Source organism: Centroberyx affinis, unplaced genomic scaffold, assembly GCF_046629955.1.
Source record: "Centroberyx affinis isolate AG114_WGS23_722 - 3 ecotype Tasmania unplaced genomic scaffold, CSIRO-AGI_Caff_v1 ptg001691l_1, whole genome shotgun sequence".
Classification (NCBI taxonomy): domain Eukaryota; kingdom Metazoa; phylum Chordata; class Actinopteri; order Beryciformes; family Berycidae; genus Centroberyx; species Centroberyx affinis.
This window is the reverse complement of record NW_027280109.1, coordinates 399,376-416,618: the sequence shown is the minus strand read 5'-3', so window position 1 is coordinate 416,618 and position 17,243 is coordinate 399,376. Positions and strand designations below refer to the sequence as shown.

Genomic DNA, 17,243 nt, shown 5'->3' with positions numbered 1-17,243 from the left:
ACAGCTCATGCTTTTGTTAACCGTGTGCTCGAGGGCTTTCTGTGATAATCGCAAAGTGAGGAAACACCTCCAACACAGCAGCTTTATTTAGATCCCACAAGACAAAGGTGGAATGTGGGAACTTAGCAGGGTGCAAACTGGATAATTGTTTCACTGTTGTTGGGCGTCTCTTTTCCCCTCCCGGACCACATCAGACATTAACCCACAACACGCTACTATCGGACGTAGTGAAGCAAAGATCTCACATACTGTACCGCTATACTCTCATGAACACTCTCATTTTGTGAAAAACATCCTGAGGCAATTGAATTTTGTCATTTTTGAGGTAAAACAGCAGTGCAGCAGAGGGAAATACATGAAGATTAAAACCGTCAATTTTCCAATCTTTCACCACTTTTGTCTTATTTTATAAATAATAAAAGGTCTAGGCCACAGCAGCGGCCTGTGCCGATTAGAATTAGCGAAAAAATGCTTGTGTGCATGACAAATTATGGTGTATTAGGGTCCAGCCATCTTGTGTTAAAGGCAGCAAAGTTTATCTGGTACTTTCCTGACCAGCTGACAGGATGAAAAACACTCCTGCACTGCCCCCCTGTGGACAACAGTGGAACTAGCAACAGAATAGGACTAGATTAAAATAATAATAATAATACGCTCAGTGGGTTGTTGATTGAGAGTCTGGGCCCGATTCTAATATCAAAGCCAAAGATACAGGAAAATAAAATAAAGGTTTTAAATTAATTTATTAAAAAAAAAGCATTTCTCCACTGAAGCAGAACAAACATCAATCAATTTTTCTTTACTATTGTTTGGAACGTGTACAATCTGAAAACAGACTCGCCAGGTCGCCAGAACAGAGTAAAATAATCAAGCAAAGGGTCTGCCAACACCACAAAGTCAACACAGCCAGGGGGAACGAGGAAAAGAAGGGTGGGAGAAAAACAAAAAAAGGGGGGAGGAAAAATAAAAACACAAACATTTAATCAAGTGCAGGTCTGGTTTGGATAAAGCAGGTCTTTTCCTCTGTTCAATTTACAGTTAACAACTCAGGTACTTTTCTCTTGTCTGATACATGCAAGGTCAAGGAGACATCTGAAACTACACATGGAGATTTCATATGCTTATATCATATTGGTTATCTGTGCAAGTATTAAAATATGTAGGTATAATGAAGCAAATTCATATGGATATGACAGAACAAGGATCTGAAAGGGGGCGGGAAAAGGAAACAAATACTCCATTTACCGAGTATCATTAAGAAACTACACTGTTTCACCGAACAGAAAGGAAGTCCACATAAAAAAAAAAGAAAAAAAGTGAGATTTCTAAACTTAGCTCAAGTCACGGAAATGTCACCGACCTCACCGTTTGTATGCTTCCTTTAATTAAATTATTACTTATCTATATAAGTGAAAATACATCCAAAAAAACGAATCCTATGCTCCACATATGAACAACAAAATACTGCATATCTACGTACAGCTGCGATAAAGGAAGGTCAGTATTATGAAAGGCTAGCTGCCAAAAGGTTCAGGAATATTGGCTCCGAGTTGTTTTTGATCCCTTTCTGAGTGCGCTCATCGTTGACCGTGTCACCTTTTTTTTTTCTCCTTTTCTTTTTAAAAACACCAAATGCTCGTCATGCTGCTTGGTTGGTCACTTCATCCAGAGCCGTCCCGATTGGTCCGGGGAGGACGGGTCCGCTGGCTGCCGGAGCCCCCAGTCTGCACTGAGGTAGATAAGACAGAAAGGCGGCGTCCGGCCCGGGCTGAAGTAGGCCCGCCCCCCGTCGGACCGCTTGAGGTCAAAGGTCAGCTCTTAAGGGTTAATTGTTGTTAAGGCTTCCTGTGGTCTTGGTTTAGTCACCCTCCTATTTCAGTGGCAATGTCTCACAGGGGACACCTTTCAATTATGAGTTTATCCTTGTCCCATTTCAACTCTTTTTTTTAAATTTCATTCTCAACCCACTTTCTTTTTCCAGTCTTTAAAGGGGTGGACATAATTTTTTTTTTCTTCCCGATGCTCTAGAATAGATAACCCAAACTGAAAAAGAGAAAAAACATAATCCTCTCCGTTTGGCACCTTTGGGAGTCGATGGTAGAAGGAGGACAAATGAAAGAAACGATGGGGAACGAGAGAAAAACTGTGGAAGGAGGAAAACAGAGAAAAACCTAGAGAAGGTGTGTGTGGTGGTGGTGGTGGAGGGGGGGGGGGGGGGGGTTGTGTGGTGTGTGGTTGGATATAAGACTAGTTGAGGTGGCCGCCTTGGTCGTTAGCTGCCGACGAGTCCGAGTCTGCCGCGGTGGCTGGGGTTGAGGTGGAAACTTCGTCGTCCTCCGACTTGATGCGTTTGGCTTCCGGCTGTTCGCCGGCCGTCTGGTCGCCGTTCTGCCGTTTGGTGGGGAGGGAGGCGGAGGCCGAGGCGTGCGCCGCCAGCAGGTGGAGGGGGCTCGCAACAGCTGTGGCTGAACAGGAGGAAATGGAAGGGAAAGGGCGGGTGAGTAAAGGGGAAATGTTTCACTGTCGGAATTGTTCAAACGCTGGTTAACCAACATCTGTAGGCAGGAGGCCTGTGTGGATGGCGGTTTGGCCCAGCTGCTGCTAATGTGCGATAATAGAAAACACATTTTTCCAGATACGCAGGAGAACAAGGGGGAACGCGCCGAGCCTTTCAGCGGAGGCAGAGCGAGTGTCGTAACAGTTGAACTTACAAACAATTGTCAGAGAGCTTGTGGTCGACTTCAGTTTGGTGGGCTGAATTACTGCTGCAGAGGGAGTTCTCTGGCAGTCAGGTGGGGAGTAGCTGTCATGATAACGTTAACCGCAGATAACACGGAACAGGCTTGGACAGCTTAATTTAAAGTAGTTTAAGAGATGAGAAGTCGAAGTTTAAGGAAGAAGTGCATTCACCCGCCAGAAACGATTCTTATCAAAATAATTTAAATCCTACACTGATTTTACGTGGTGAGTGTGAGGTTTTTGCGTTCATTTCGCGTTTAAAAGGAAACAATGGATAGCCTAAAACATTTTACAAACCAAGCAATACTTCTAATAATTTACTTGTGCTTGTTTGCATCTTGGTACATTTTGAAAACACTGAGTTACCGATTACTCACTTACAGAAGACAAAGACTGGAATATTACACTTCCTTAAAGAGCTGCGTTATAGGAAGTCTAATTTTAAATACCCTTTCAACTAAACTACATACATTTGCAAACATGCAGAACATTTTTCTTATCCTGATAGTACAGTATAAATAGTATACTATCAAGTGAAACAGTATAATATAGGACCTTGAGAGAAGAACTGTGTGGGCATCAAATTTAATCCCCAAAAACAAAATAAGTAAAATTAATCTCTGAATATTAAGACGATTAACATAAAAACTCCCCAAAACAGTGCAGCGTCTCAGACAAAAAAATCACTGCGGTGTTTGTGCCTCACCTGAGTTGGCCTGTCCCTGGATGGCAGTGGTGATGCTGTGGGTGCCATTCTGTGTGATGGCCTTAATGGGCAGCTGGTGCTGGCCCACTGGGGCAGGCTGCACTATGGTAACAGTCTGCAGGGGCGTGGCTGACTGGGAGCTCTGGATGATGCGACTGGAGCCGCCTATAGAGGCGTGGGTGATGGTCGGAACGGGCTCTACTTTCACTGAGAGACGACAGAAACAGGAACAACGGTGTCAAGGACCGTTCAAGAAAAAGCCTTTCGACAAATGCAGACCTTCAATTGACTGGTACATTATCTGCACCATGACAAATGTCAGAAATGGCTCAAACTACAAATCTTACAATTGCATGAGTGAATAACACACAGTTAATTCATAGCTAGAGTGAAAAGGCTAATAGCTAAACCAATTGCTGGCAGTGAGCTATTATTTTCCGTACTGGTTAAATTGTCATATAGAGTGGACAGCTGGGACAATTTGATGTGACTGCAGAAACAGTCACAACTCTGAAAGCTGCAACTTTAGGGCTTCTTGGCTGAAATAGGTGAGCTTTATATTTATAGACAATCTAACTTCAGTGGCCTTCTTCCCTACCTTGTCAATTCAAAAATGCCATCTCAAACTCCAGAAAGTTTTGCTGGTGAAATCTCATTCATGTGTGAGGATGCACGAACTGTAGTAAATATGAATGAAATCCTTGCAAATTTTCTTCCAATGAAACACTCAGCCATATCTAGACTTTGTTAAAGTTAAGTAACTGTTTATAGTTCTTTAAGTTTCCTGTTGCTAAGGATGACATTATTTATGATAAAAAACACAACATAAGGATGAAAACGTATGCATAATTCTAAGTAGGACCGGCTTGGGGTGAATTTGTTCTACTCATTTTTCGAAGGAAATCTTGCGTAAATCTTTGGTTAAGATGCTTCATACAACCAGGCCCTGGGATGTAGCAGCTACTGTGGCTGGTAGACGAAAAGGTTTCCCACCAAGCTCCCAACTCACCTTTGATCTCCGTGTGCTCCCCGTTCTCCTGCGGCTCGCTCTTGGGGATGATGGTGGCTTGCTGGGTGATCACCGCAGGGCTGAGGGATCCTGCCGGGATCTGCTGCAGGACGTGGACAGCCTGGACGGCAGGCTGCGAGGTGCTGGTGGTCACTGGCGAGGCCATGGTGTAGGTCACTGGCTTGATGGTTTGAGGTAACTGGCGCTGGACTGCTATTAGTACCGGCTGGTTGTTGACAGGCGAGCCTGGAACAGATCGAACACAACCCCCGCCGCTGGTATTATAATGACAGTTGGGAGTATAGATCGCCGCCAGGTTTGTTTAGTTTAATTGATCTAATCAGACTCGATGAAACTTTAATAACCCCTGTGGGGAAATTGGGTTGTGGCAGCAGCAAACAACTGGATACTGCTAAGACAAAACTGTATATATAAGAAGGAAGGTATTAAAGATATCACAACTGACGATTACAACACTGGAATGTATTAAGTTATAAGTAAACATAAACGAATAGTGTGAAATATATGAAATACAGCAGGCATGCAGGGTGTCCAAAAATAACAGCAGTTGGAACATATTGAGACAAAGAAAAAATTAAATACATGTATAATATGGAAAATATCCCAAAAATAGATGCAGCATGAAAACGGATTAAAAATATAGCAAGTATGAAGAGATACTCAATACATAACAAATGAGATCATATGAGAGCATGAAGAGAAATATGTGAATTTACAGCATATATGTGAAAAATGTGCATCATATTCACATTAATAGGTACAAACCGACTACTCGATCGAGCACGGTCTCGTACCTGGTGTGTTTTGTGCAAAGCGTGCTTCCTGGATGACGGCCAGTTTGGGCTGGACCGTCATGGCGGTGGGCGGGGCGGGGGCGGGGGCGGCCTCCAGCTCCATGGGAACAGGGGAGCCCTCTCGTGATAGGCTGTCAGGGGTCTGCACACCGCTGGAGTGAGCGGAGAGCACCCCCGAGTGATTGGGTGAGGCCGGGGCGCTCCTGAAACAGGTGGGGGCACAAAAAGTTCATATTAAAATAAATCTGCATTAAGAAAAAGGTGGCTATGGGTACTTATATAAAAAACATAATGATAGGTGTTTTCTCTATATGGACTGATTGCATTATCCCCAAATTCATGTCCATATTAGAGTAAGACTTAAATGTTTCCGTAGGACAATTTGCTTTGCAGCCAGTAATCCAAAAACACATATTATACACATACAACAATAAACACACATTAAATAAAAACACACAGCAACATCATCAAACTATAAGATGTGAGCTTATGGTGCGATACTGGTAATACTTACATGCATCACAATATAGTCAGAATCTAATTTTGCTATGATACTGTGTTTTGATTTGCTATGGGATTATGTACATTACTGATACAGCTCAGGGGACATTGAACTAAAGTTTACATAAATTAGCATTTCCACTGGTCCATTCTAGGTAAGGAGAAATTAAATGTAATCAATGCGCTGTCATGCATATTTACTGATGTGCAATAATACGGAAATGCATGCCAAATACTATTTAAACCAAAATGTATGCGCTCTAAAATTATGCAATCAAAAAAGCACATATGCATGAACACATCATTTTGTGGTCTAACGTGTCAAACTTAAGCATAAAATGTAACCAGATTATGTTAATGACTACTTTGTAACCCCATAGTTAGTGGCAGGCTGTCGAAATCTGAGTGTGAGAGGTTGTAAGTTTTTGTTTCCAGGGTATTTTCATACTGAATTGCAAAGCTTTCAGATGGTATTAATTATAATTACGCCAAACTCATCTAGCACCATTTGGTTTTATTGTACAAACTGAACTCACTGGCCTGCACCAACCATTTCTGAGGCCACAGTTTGGTCAAGCGGGGCCTCTGCTGTACCAATCTTAAATCAAGCCAATAAACTGTGATTCTGCTTATTGCTTAAGACGACTAATAATGTTTGTCAAGGAAGGTTTGAGTGTGTGACCGGCGAGTGACAGCAGGATAAGCTTGATAAAAACCCAACCTGGAGGAGAGGGGTCCGTGGGGGGTCCTGAAGCAGGGCACGCCCCGGGGCCTTCGTTTCCTGAAGGCCTGCTCGATGAGCTTGCTCTCGGAGGACGGGTCTATCCTCCAGAAGGAACCTTTGCCGGGTTCCTCCTGCGACCGGGCCACTTTGATGAAATAGCGGTTCAAGGACAGGTTGTGGCGGATCGAGTTCTGCAACAGAGCAAACACATTAGCGGTGAAGACAGAAGTCTTGCAGCAACAAAGCTGGCAGCTGGCAGACTAAAGAAAAACACAGATTTTGAAATACGGTTATGCATCTATAGAATATCGGTTTTAGTGAATACGATGCATCCTAACAAATTATACAGGTCATATTAAACTTATTCAATGTTGGAGAGCAGGCCTTATGACTAGAAAAATGCTCTCCCAACTATGACAACTATGCCCCGAAGGTTTTGAGGCATTTCAGCTGCTTCGTGCCTACATTCCTCAGCAACAGTGTGTTATCTGTTGTACCGTCATGCTGACTTGATATCAGTGAAAGCGGTGTACCGATAGAAGGACCCGGGCCAAAACTCACCTGCCAGCCCTTGTCTGCAGTCCTGTAGTAGGGGTAGTTCTTTGTGATGTGAGTATATATTCCATTTAGTGTGAGCTGCTTGTCCTGAGCCAGTGTTATGGCTTGGACGATCAGCTGTGCATAGGAGTACGGAGGTTTGGAGTCATCCTGTGGCACAGAGAAGGAAAGGCAGGTTTTTAAATCACATGGCAAGACTCTTCTGTTATATCCATAAAAACATGTGCCATCATGCAATCATTTAACAATAAAAACACATCATTTATATCTTAAAGCTGCACTAGGGAAGATATTTATGTAAAAATACAACTTTCAGCCCAGCTCACAAAATGGAGCTGCAACATCCCCACTAATTGAGGCCCAGTACATTCCCCTATTTGCCCAAATGAAATTCTGGTGTCTGTATGGTCAACATTAGATCTTCTGCCTCTCACATCCCTTTGGTTTCCTTTGGTATGAATAATCACAGACCGGCCGGGTTGGTAAACATGAGTCTGCTGTGTGCAGTTTACTGATGACACATTACAGGATTTTGGGGAATTACGGTTCAGATTTTTCAAACAGCTGCGATTTGGAGACAACCTTATGCGAAGTTGCCTAATGCAGCTTTAAGATAAGATTGTTTGAGTTATTGCTGCATGATTTTGACCAAAAATAAACAATGAATTTGCAATTTCAATATTGCAACACATGTGGAAAGAGTTCCTCTACATATTTTTGGCAATTTGGGAATTACAGTTGTCCACACTGCAAAATGTGTGAACTCTACAAACAAACTGTAGAGTAATAATGCCTTAGCAACCTTTCTGTAACATGTAAGCATTAATACAGAGTGGCTAGACCAACAACGTCATCCACCCAGCCTGCTCTCACCTTGGGACTGTCCCCTCCTGAGGCCTCTTTGTCGTTCTCAGGCTGGGAGTTGTCGTTTATAAGCTGCAGCTCTGCAGAGCTGACCATGCGACCACCCATCCTGTAGCCTGAAGACCCGGCGCCCCGCGGACTGGAGGGGCACGAGTTAGCAGCACTAGGAGGAGAAGCAACAAGACTGTTAATACAACACACACCTGATATACAAACAGACATCTGAAAACAAAAACGTCTGTGGGCAACTTAAACTACACGCAGAAAAAAAAACAGGGACAGGGGTCGCAAATTATCCTTGGCTAGAAATCCCATATGCAACACATCTGTATCATATTATTGTAACCGGTTACAATGTTTGTTATGCATTGTCCCTGACAAATGAACTAATAAATAAAAATGCAGAAAAAAACAATTAACCAACACAGTATGAAACAAGTGCTTCAACTTAAGAGATAACCAGCTTGGCATCTCTAGGAAGGAGGACAATTAAATACCCTGGCTCAGCTCATCCATAGTCTCTGCTGCAGTGGCCTGCAGTCGGCCAACACCTATGCAAATAGCCTTGCCTCTCAGATTGTCTAGAAAGTACCGCAGTCATTTTATGACCCACAATTGCCTAAAGCAATAAAGCATAAGGATCTTAATCATTTCAAATTATCAAGTAAATGGATTAAATAACTAGGGGGATAAAAGGATTAATGTAAAGGAAGATTTCCATATTAAAAGCCCATTCTCTGGGGACTCCAGAGATGTTAATAAACCAAACAAACACTGAATTATAGGAGCTTGGGATTCCCACATGCACAGCAGTGGCTGCCCTTCTACTCTTAATATCTAAAGAAAACCAACAGATCGAACGCTACTTATTCCTATAAAAGGCTTAGCTGATGGAAGACTGTGATATACGGTCGGTTTTACTACTGTTGAGAAAATTCACTTATTGTAAGTCACTTTGGACAAAAGCATCTGCTAAATGACAATGTAATGTATTGAATTTAGTTAGGATTTGTGTTGGCACCGAGACAATTTACATGCGTGTACAGTAGACACACCTTCAAGTGAGACTTGAGTCAAGAGTAACAAAGGATAGAAACCTGGTATTGATCTGAGTCTACTGGGTTGTTTCTTAGCCATCTGGCCAGGTTGGACGGTTGAGAGGATCTACGACTGATGCCGCCGCCTCCCACTCCTCGCCCCGCATTCAGTGAACTAAGCCTAAGCTGATCCCCATATAGAGGCCGTGTCAAGGTTAGCCGACACCTCGAGGTCAGCTACGGTCCGTGAGGGACTGACTTTTCTTTGGATTTGGGATCTTAGCCTGACAAAACTGCAAGCCTTGTCGGTGGTGTTGGGTGGTAGTGCTTTACTCAGTAAGGGTTAAATGCTTTATTTACTACTTCTCCCAGTAATATAATATAATATAATAATAATTAACCTTTTTAATAGAGCACTTTTCAAAACCAAAGTTACAAAGTGCTTCACAACAAGGAAAAAGTGCAAGGAACAAAACATGTAGTGCAAAAATAAAATCTGAATGTACTGTAAAAATAAACATAGCAAAGAGATTAAAAAAAGACAAATGACGATAAATAAATAAAAAGACAAACAAAGTGTCAGTAAACAGTCAGTAGTGTAGTAGTCACTATTTCAGTTCCAGTACTTAAATTACAGTTACTGAGTCTAAATATCAGGTTCAAGTTGAATTATATATATAAAAAAAAAATATATCCCACCCCTTCCACTGACTGATTAAAACCCTGAAGCTGACTACTTTTGACTACCAGTAAAGTTGTTTTTTTTTTTTTTTTACTATTTTTCACATTTTAGAATAATAGCAAAGACATCAAAACTATGAAACAACACAAATGGACATAGTACATTCAATCAGGTGTGTCCAAACTTTTGACTGATGTAGCATGGTATGTAAAGCCCTTTGAGACTTGAATGTGATAAAGACCTATATAAATTAACAAGACTAGACTGGACCAACCATCGTCTGGGAGGTTCTTTTCTAAAAAAAAAGAATCAATCTGATGGGTGAAATAATCAAAGCGGCTGGTGAATTTTGGATCCCACAAACCCAAGTTATTTTCCTTCTCCGACTCAAGGCCAGCGAATACCCTATTTTTTTTTTTAAGAGTGAGTACCTAATGGTGCCAGTGGGCGACGGCAGGGGGCTCATTAGGTGAGCGATGTTGTCTGGAATGTTGATGGTCAGAGGAGAAATCTGGGGCTGTACTGGTTTCACTGGGGACTCCGGTGCTTCACGCTTCACTTTCTTCCCACTGGACAGCGCTGTGAATGTGATCTTGATGTTTGTGCTGGGGAACCTGAACGTGCACCTGCAAATAAATACAAAAAAATAAGAGAAATGGTATCAAAAACCTGGAGCTCTCATGTCTTCCCCCCCCCCCCTCCTGCTCCAAGTGCTGAGGCACCCACTGGAGAAACAAAACCATTTCAAGGCACATCCAACCGCTGTCGATGTGAAAATACTACACAAAGCCACAGATGTGATAAAACAAGACACAATACGCTGCCAGTCTTTAATTAGCCGGGAGAAACAATGTGTATGCTGTATGCTAGTTAATTAAATCTGAATACTGATGCAATCATTTTGTTTGACGGTGATTGCCAAACCACACTTGAGCTCCCTCCATCATTCCCACACCAGTTGGGAACCACTGATGTAAGCAGCAAGCTCCATAGCATTTATCACACCAACCTCGACTTTACTGCAGAGTACTGCTAGCAGAGTATGGCTAGCTCTAGGGGGGACAACACGCCTCAGTGGAGGATATGGCTAAATTTAGGCGGTGTGGTAAACACAAACACATGCTTGAAGCACGCTCCCCTCAGCACCATGTAAACAACAGCATGCATGCCTTGGATGGAAGTGTGCATTTCTTTCTGTGGTTATTTTAGGAAAAATCTACCCTCATATACACTGTTAGATATCATCAATCTGTGATGTTCAGTGCATTCCAGCAGTTATTTTGTGATAATGTGACGTTATTTACTTTATTGTTGCATCCACTTTCCCTCAAAACTGCCTTGTCTACTTCAGTTAGTGATTTCCTACATTTCCCAGAATGTCTTTGGAAATTCCCCAAAGAACAGGCATGAGCTCCATTTAGCTGTGGGTTGTATGTGATAGGGGTAAAGTTAAAGGTCCCATATTGTACGCTTTCCAGTTTTATATTTTATGTCTTGATGTCCATTAAAAGCTGTGTGTGTGGTACCATGTACCAAAAACACTCTCAATCCATTTTTACACGTTCATTTTCCAGCATCTCTCTGAGCTGTACCAAGAACAGGCTGTTTCTGTGTCTTTAAGGTTTATTAATATTAACGACCCCTCTGTTCTGATTGGCTAATCGTTTCATGAGTGAAATGTGAGACACCGCAGCCCGGCAGCTACAGGTAGGGAAAACTCTCCGGTAAATAGACAATGACAACCGCTCAACCGCTTTGAAAAAAATTATTTGTTAGTAGATTGTTTCTTACAAAAATGATAATGAGCGAACCTTTGTGACGCCACAAAGTAACGGAAGTCCAAACGGCTCGTTTAGAGGCTCGCTTTTCTAATATGGATTGTGTGGATTTAGTTGGCGACCGTGCGTTTTGATACTTTCACGAGGCTTAGATAGACCATCCAACTCCTTTATAATGAAAGAGGCAAGGGAAATCCCTTTTTCCACGATATGGGACCTTTAACTTAATATTGGATATTCTCTGTATACATTTTCTCCAATATTGAAACCAGTGGTTGTAAATTGTTCTTCCTCTTCCAGCAATCACAAATATATTCATCAATGTGCTTTTACTTGTTTGCTTTACAGGTTTTTAATGGTGGAGAAACAAATACCCACCGAATATCTAAGCTAACTTTACTCTGGGTTTTATACATGTAGGTGGAAAGAGTCTTAGCAATGCTAGGTGCCGTTGCCACTAGGAACAAAGTGAGAGTCGCACCACTTAAGACCAAGGAATGCAAGGTACTAAGAGTTTTCAGTTTTGATAAAATAGGCTCATCATTCCTTTCTGATAGATGTTTATATCAGTGGGAAGGAGGGGAACAATTGAGGGAAATCTGCATGACTGCAACATTCACAGATACCACTGAAGGAACAATTCTAAATCACTGTAAAGTTCGGGCAGCCTGACACCCTAGAGACAGAGCGGGCCCAGATTGTTTTGCCAAGGCCCCGTTATTCATTTGGTTAAGAGTGCCAGGCACAGCACTTCTTTGCCAAGCCCTAACAGAGTTGGCATCTACAGAGAGAACTATGTCCCCGACACCTACGTCTCAAATTAGCTTTGCCACTCACAGAAGGAGACTGAAACACTTCCTGGAGCCAGACTGGTGAGGGGAGACACTTTCATTATGCATGTGCCCTCCAAACACCCTTTCAGGAAGGGTATAGACTTCCATCTCCGGCAAAGACCTGATAAAGATCTGATAAAATTATGGAAGATCCTTAAACCAGATCAGAGCATTTCTCAGAATCCAACTACTATGTATAACTAGCAGGATAATGCCAGCCCAATACACCTCTGAAAACAGGAATACACTCTTGTAAATGGAATTAGAGATGTTAAAAACAATTGTTTTTCATTACGTCATATCCTGTTTGTCATCACCTGCTGCTGATTGTTGTTGTAAGGTCAAACATTAATATTGCCTCCAATACTAACTAGTCTGAAATAACTTGCTGGCCTTAAAACAATTCATTAAAAACAAGCCCTGGACTCCGGCTTTGCCTGGCAACCACTAGGACGTCTTTGATACAGGAATGCTCAGCTTTAGATGTCACATTCCATACCGAGCGCTGTGTATGATTACAAAGGCAGCGCATGCTGGGTTTACAACCCTAGAAGTTCACACTGTGTGTGTGTGTGTATGCATGTGTTTTAAGATAGTGTTAATACATTGTTGCTGTAGGGGGCTCAACAAGTCGGACTGATAAATTCTTCCTGAGGAAGTAGATCACCCACCCAAACCTCCCCCCACCACTGTAAAAACAAGCATTTGCCTTTTTAATAATTAAAAATGCAGACTTTTAAAAAACATGATGCAATGCAACAGTTTGAATTAATATTGGAAATCTCAATACAACAAAACATGTCCGAGTTGAGCTCACAGAATAGAAAGCCCTGTTCATTTTGTTGAGCACCCCCCCCCCCCCCCCGCCAGTCACCATGCACTCATCAGGACCTCTTTGCCAATTTTTTTTTTCTCCTCTATGCACAATGAGGCCTGAACTCCAAAACACAAATGCACAGTTGCTATGCTGCTAAGCTGTGAGGATGGCAACAAACAAAGCTTGTTCAACCGAAAACTTACCAGCTCTGTATCACAGCAAACACTTTCACTTTACAGGGCTTTAACCCCACCCCAACCCCCCCACCACCCCAAACATTTTGCAGAATGTAAACAAAAGAAGAGTGAGAGAGCAAGAGTAACAACTTCGGAGAAAATCTGTGGGTGTGGAGAAGACAGGGAGGGAGGACAGGGAGGGAGGACAGGGAGGGAGGGGGGGCTGTTCCTTTCTCTGTTCTCCTCAGTCTGTTTACATCACCAAAGAGGAATCCCTGGAATATAACCAACCTGTCCCCTGGGCCAGAGCTCAGCCAGTTCTCTCATGCTGTCAGCCTGCTTCCTTAGTGGCACCCTTCTTATGATCCACTGGTCTGGGTTGTTCACGTTAACTGCGCTAACTAGTTACAGATTACGATAAAGCATGTGAGGAAGGTCGCGGCCATGCTAGGAAGTGTCTTAACCAACAGGAGTAAATGCAAGTGTATTAGGACTCTTGCTGATTAAAAGCTCTTTAGTGCCAGTCAACCTGATCAATATGAGAACATGAAACCACTTGGTGTTCCTTGAATGGGAATTGATCCATGTACCTCATAGTACAGTAACAGCCAGCATGATGTGTAGTTAATGGAACAGGCGTTCAAATCACAATCATGTCCCAATACATCAGTGTCTGCAGCAATATTATTCTAAACCTACAATTCCTGTAAAGTTAATAACGACACAACAAAATAAATGAGGACATCGATGATGGTGATAAAAACAATTACGAAATAATTTCAAATACAAAATATTACAATAGTATGAGCAAGCCAGCAACTGCAAATGACAGACCAAAAACTATTGTCCATGTACATTCAGCAGTGCAGAAACTGGATTAGACTATCAAGCAGAGAAAAACAAACCAAAAACGAAGTTAAGCCAAGAATGTAGTTAATGACAAAATAAACCATATAAAACACACCATAAAACAAAAAGCAGATGTAATATTCACTATAAAGGACTTTTTAGCAGTCCAGAAATTGCATCAAACCAAACCAGTTGACTACATTTTTGCATTAACTTAAGGAATTAGAGAACAGTTTAGAGCAAGATGGAAACTCCTGGTCAATGTTGGTTGTGGCTGGTGAGTTTGTCTACCCGGCAAGTAAAATGCCATAGTGCTTAACTAAAAAAAAAAGAAAGAAAGAAATTGTCTGGTCCAAATGTAAACTGGCTGTTTAGTTGGTTTATACTTCTTGGTCAAGATGTAGATTACATACTGTATGCTGGTTATTTACACAACATGCCAACCTTTTGTGATAATTAGATTTTTCTTTTGTCCCCTCTCTCCTTTCTCTGTGGACTGCATGGACTGTTCTAGAATAACACAACGTCTAAGCAATGTAATGAACTGTAGTGTACTGAAAAAGTGAAGTGCAATCACAGCTAATGTTAAGTTTTATGTCCTGTTTTTTTATGTTTTGGGTGGATCCCAGGAAAAGTAGCTGTTGCATTATGCACAGCTAATGGGGATCCTAATAACAAACAAATAATAAACTCCATTATAAAACGACGCAAAACGTCTGAGGGCATGTTCTAAAATCAAATCCATATTATTTTGTTACAGTTTTGAATGAAGTTTGGCGAATGTTTTCTCCATACAAGAGACACGTATCGGTGATGTAGGTTCCCCAACGGATAACAAACAACGGTTTCAAAACAAAGCCTTTTCACATTGTCAACAACCCTCAAAGTTAAACAATGGCATAGTGCAGGCTAGACGCTACAAGTTACCTACAGCTAGCCAAGTTAGCTCATTAACTTTCTACTAATGGCGACTCCTGGTCTGATAAAGCTACATCTACAGCCTACATATACAATGCTAAATGTTTAGCAGATAACTGGTGATATATTGTTTAGCATAAGGTAGCCAGTCTTAACGAAAGGCCAAAGGTCCAGCAGGCCCCCGTCCTGCTGCTGTTGTGAGCCGGTAGGGCGGGGACGGTTGGTTTGTTTACGTTTAGGGGTCGAGAGGAGCTCCATTCACAACTACAGAGAAGCTACAGCTAACTGCTAGCTAACTTGGTTACCTGGCGGCTCAACGCATGTTTAACATAACACAGTATAACGTTATTTCTGACTTGGGGATGTTCATATGACAAACGGCAACTACCATTAACATTACACCATATCACCATTAGCATCGCATTTAAAATCTTGTGATGGCTAATTAGACACGATACAGACACTGAGGAATGTGGCTATCGCTAGCCGCTGGAGGCAATGAGGGAGCCAGCCAGTGAGTAAGCCAGTCGGCTAATTAACACGGTTACTCACGAGAATGACAACAAAGAAAAAGAGCATTGTGGACAGGATGCTGAGTCCTAGCTAACAGGCTAAAACACGTGTTCCTCTCAACCTAGCTAGCAAATACAAACCAATGTTGTTAACTGTTGACTTTAGCTGGCTTGGCTAACACCAACAGATAGCATTAGCATCCACATGTTCACCAAGGGAAACTTACATTCGTGGTAGCTGCAGAGGAGGGGCGCCCCGTCTGAGGAACACTCCATCTACAAACACCCCGTTTTTACCAAGACACCTCAGGTAGAAGTCTCCGCTGCCGGTTCCATCGTCGCTGGCCGTGAATATTTCCAGATGCCTTCGGGAAATGAAGCTGGAGTGGCCCATGCTCACGTCCACGGAGCCCTGAGACGAGTTCCTGCCGATGGTCACCGAGCGCTTTTTCATCATGTATTCGAATTCACGGCCCTCGAGCCGGGCAACCGGCCCAGACGATCCGCTTACCACGGCCATTTTCAGGTTAAAGCCTCTAAACGCCGAATACTTTGAAAAATAAAACACCGGTATACGGACGCCCGACTGCGGCCTTTCAAAGGCGTCGTAAATGGAGCAAATCTACAACAGGGGCATCAAATTCAAAACAGGAATTTAGAGGGGAACATGCGAGGCCAGGGACAGCGGCTCCGACCCACCGCCGAGAGAAAGGGTAGCGGAAAGATCCAACCAAACGGCGCAAGAGGCGGATATGCCTTTACTGACAGCGCGCCCAACCAATGAGATGCGAGGAAGCGCATGCAGCTACGCGGCTGCGGCCAATCACACGTAAGCATTAACCCGAGGACAGACTCAAGGTCGGTTGATCGGTAGCAATACGCGCATATGCTTGGTTAGATATAAGAAACGGCAGGTGGATGTTTATACAAGAAGGGAAAGGATTAAATCAGTTTACACGTGCAATCCCCCATCCCCCATAATGATCACATGGGGGATGGTTATTGATCATCCACGCTCATGCATCGGCAATAATGTACACAATGCAATAATGAAATAATAAAAAACCCCAAAAACAATCATAGCGATGTAATCGACTGGCAAGAAAATCAGCTCAGTCACCACATCGCACCAGCGCAAAATCACAGTGCAAAATGTTCTTCCTCGTCCACTACATAATCCATGCCTGGCTTTGAATATCCCTCCTTCTGCAGCAGCAGCTTGTTACTTTATAATCATGAGTTTGTCCATATTTTAGATAATCATTGTTACAAAAAAAAAAATCTTGTTGCGTCAGCTACTTGTTTATATTGCTTTTTAATATGAAATGAGCTGGTGGTGCTGCAGGCTTGTTTGTAAGCCCCAATGATATTGTCAGGGTGAATGACCCTGCCATCTGTAGCCTGAGACACTTGTTTGTAAACAGTGGAGGGTTATGGGGAGGTGGGCTGTGTGTGTGTGTGTGTGTGTGAGTGAGTGTGTGAGTGGGGGGAGGGGTTGTCAACACCTCCAACCAGACCTCTTACAGGTCAATCACACCTCTCACTAGGTGACAAGTAATGAACATGCATTAATGGTCTGTTTTCACTGAATACAGTGTCACCCTGAGACCAAGATTCATTAACATACTAGTAACCTGCTCTTGTTACTCTTGTTGAACCCATTTTTAGTTTGAGAAACGCTATAATAAAACAGGGAGGAGGCCAACAGGGGGAAGGCCAAGCAGG

At 42.6% G+C, this 17,243-nt stretch overlaps 1 protein-coding gene across 2 annotated transcripts; it reads right to left on the bottom strand.

Moving 5' to 3' along the window:
* Window positions 1–724: 724 nt before the first annotated feature.
* Window positions 725–16,207, bottom strand: foxk2b (forkhead box K2b). Of its 2 annotated transcripts, none has more exons than XM_071528601.1 (9): window positions 15,746–16,207; window positions 10,067–10,261; window positions 7,926–8,079; window positions 7,056–7,202; window positions 6,492–6,685; window positions 5,270–5,472; window positions 4,455–4,700; window positions 3,446–3,652; window positions 725–2,465 (listed from the first exon to the last, which is right to left on the bottom strand). In XM_071528601.1, the coding sequence occupies exons 1-9, from the start codon at window positions 16,036–16,038 to the stop codon at window positions 2,248–2,250; spliced, it is 1,857 nt and encodes a 618-aa protein (XP_071384702.1). In that variant the 5' UTR covers window positions 16,039–16,207; the 3' UTR covers window positions 725–2,247. The 2 variants fall into 2 exon arrangements, with proteins under 2 accessions (XP_071384702.1, XP_071384703.1); XM_071528602.1 differs by having other exon boundaries at window positions 725–2,459.
* Between the last annotated feature and the right edge of the window lie 1,036 nt (window positions 16,208–17,243).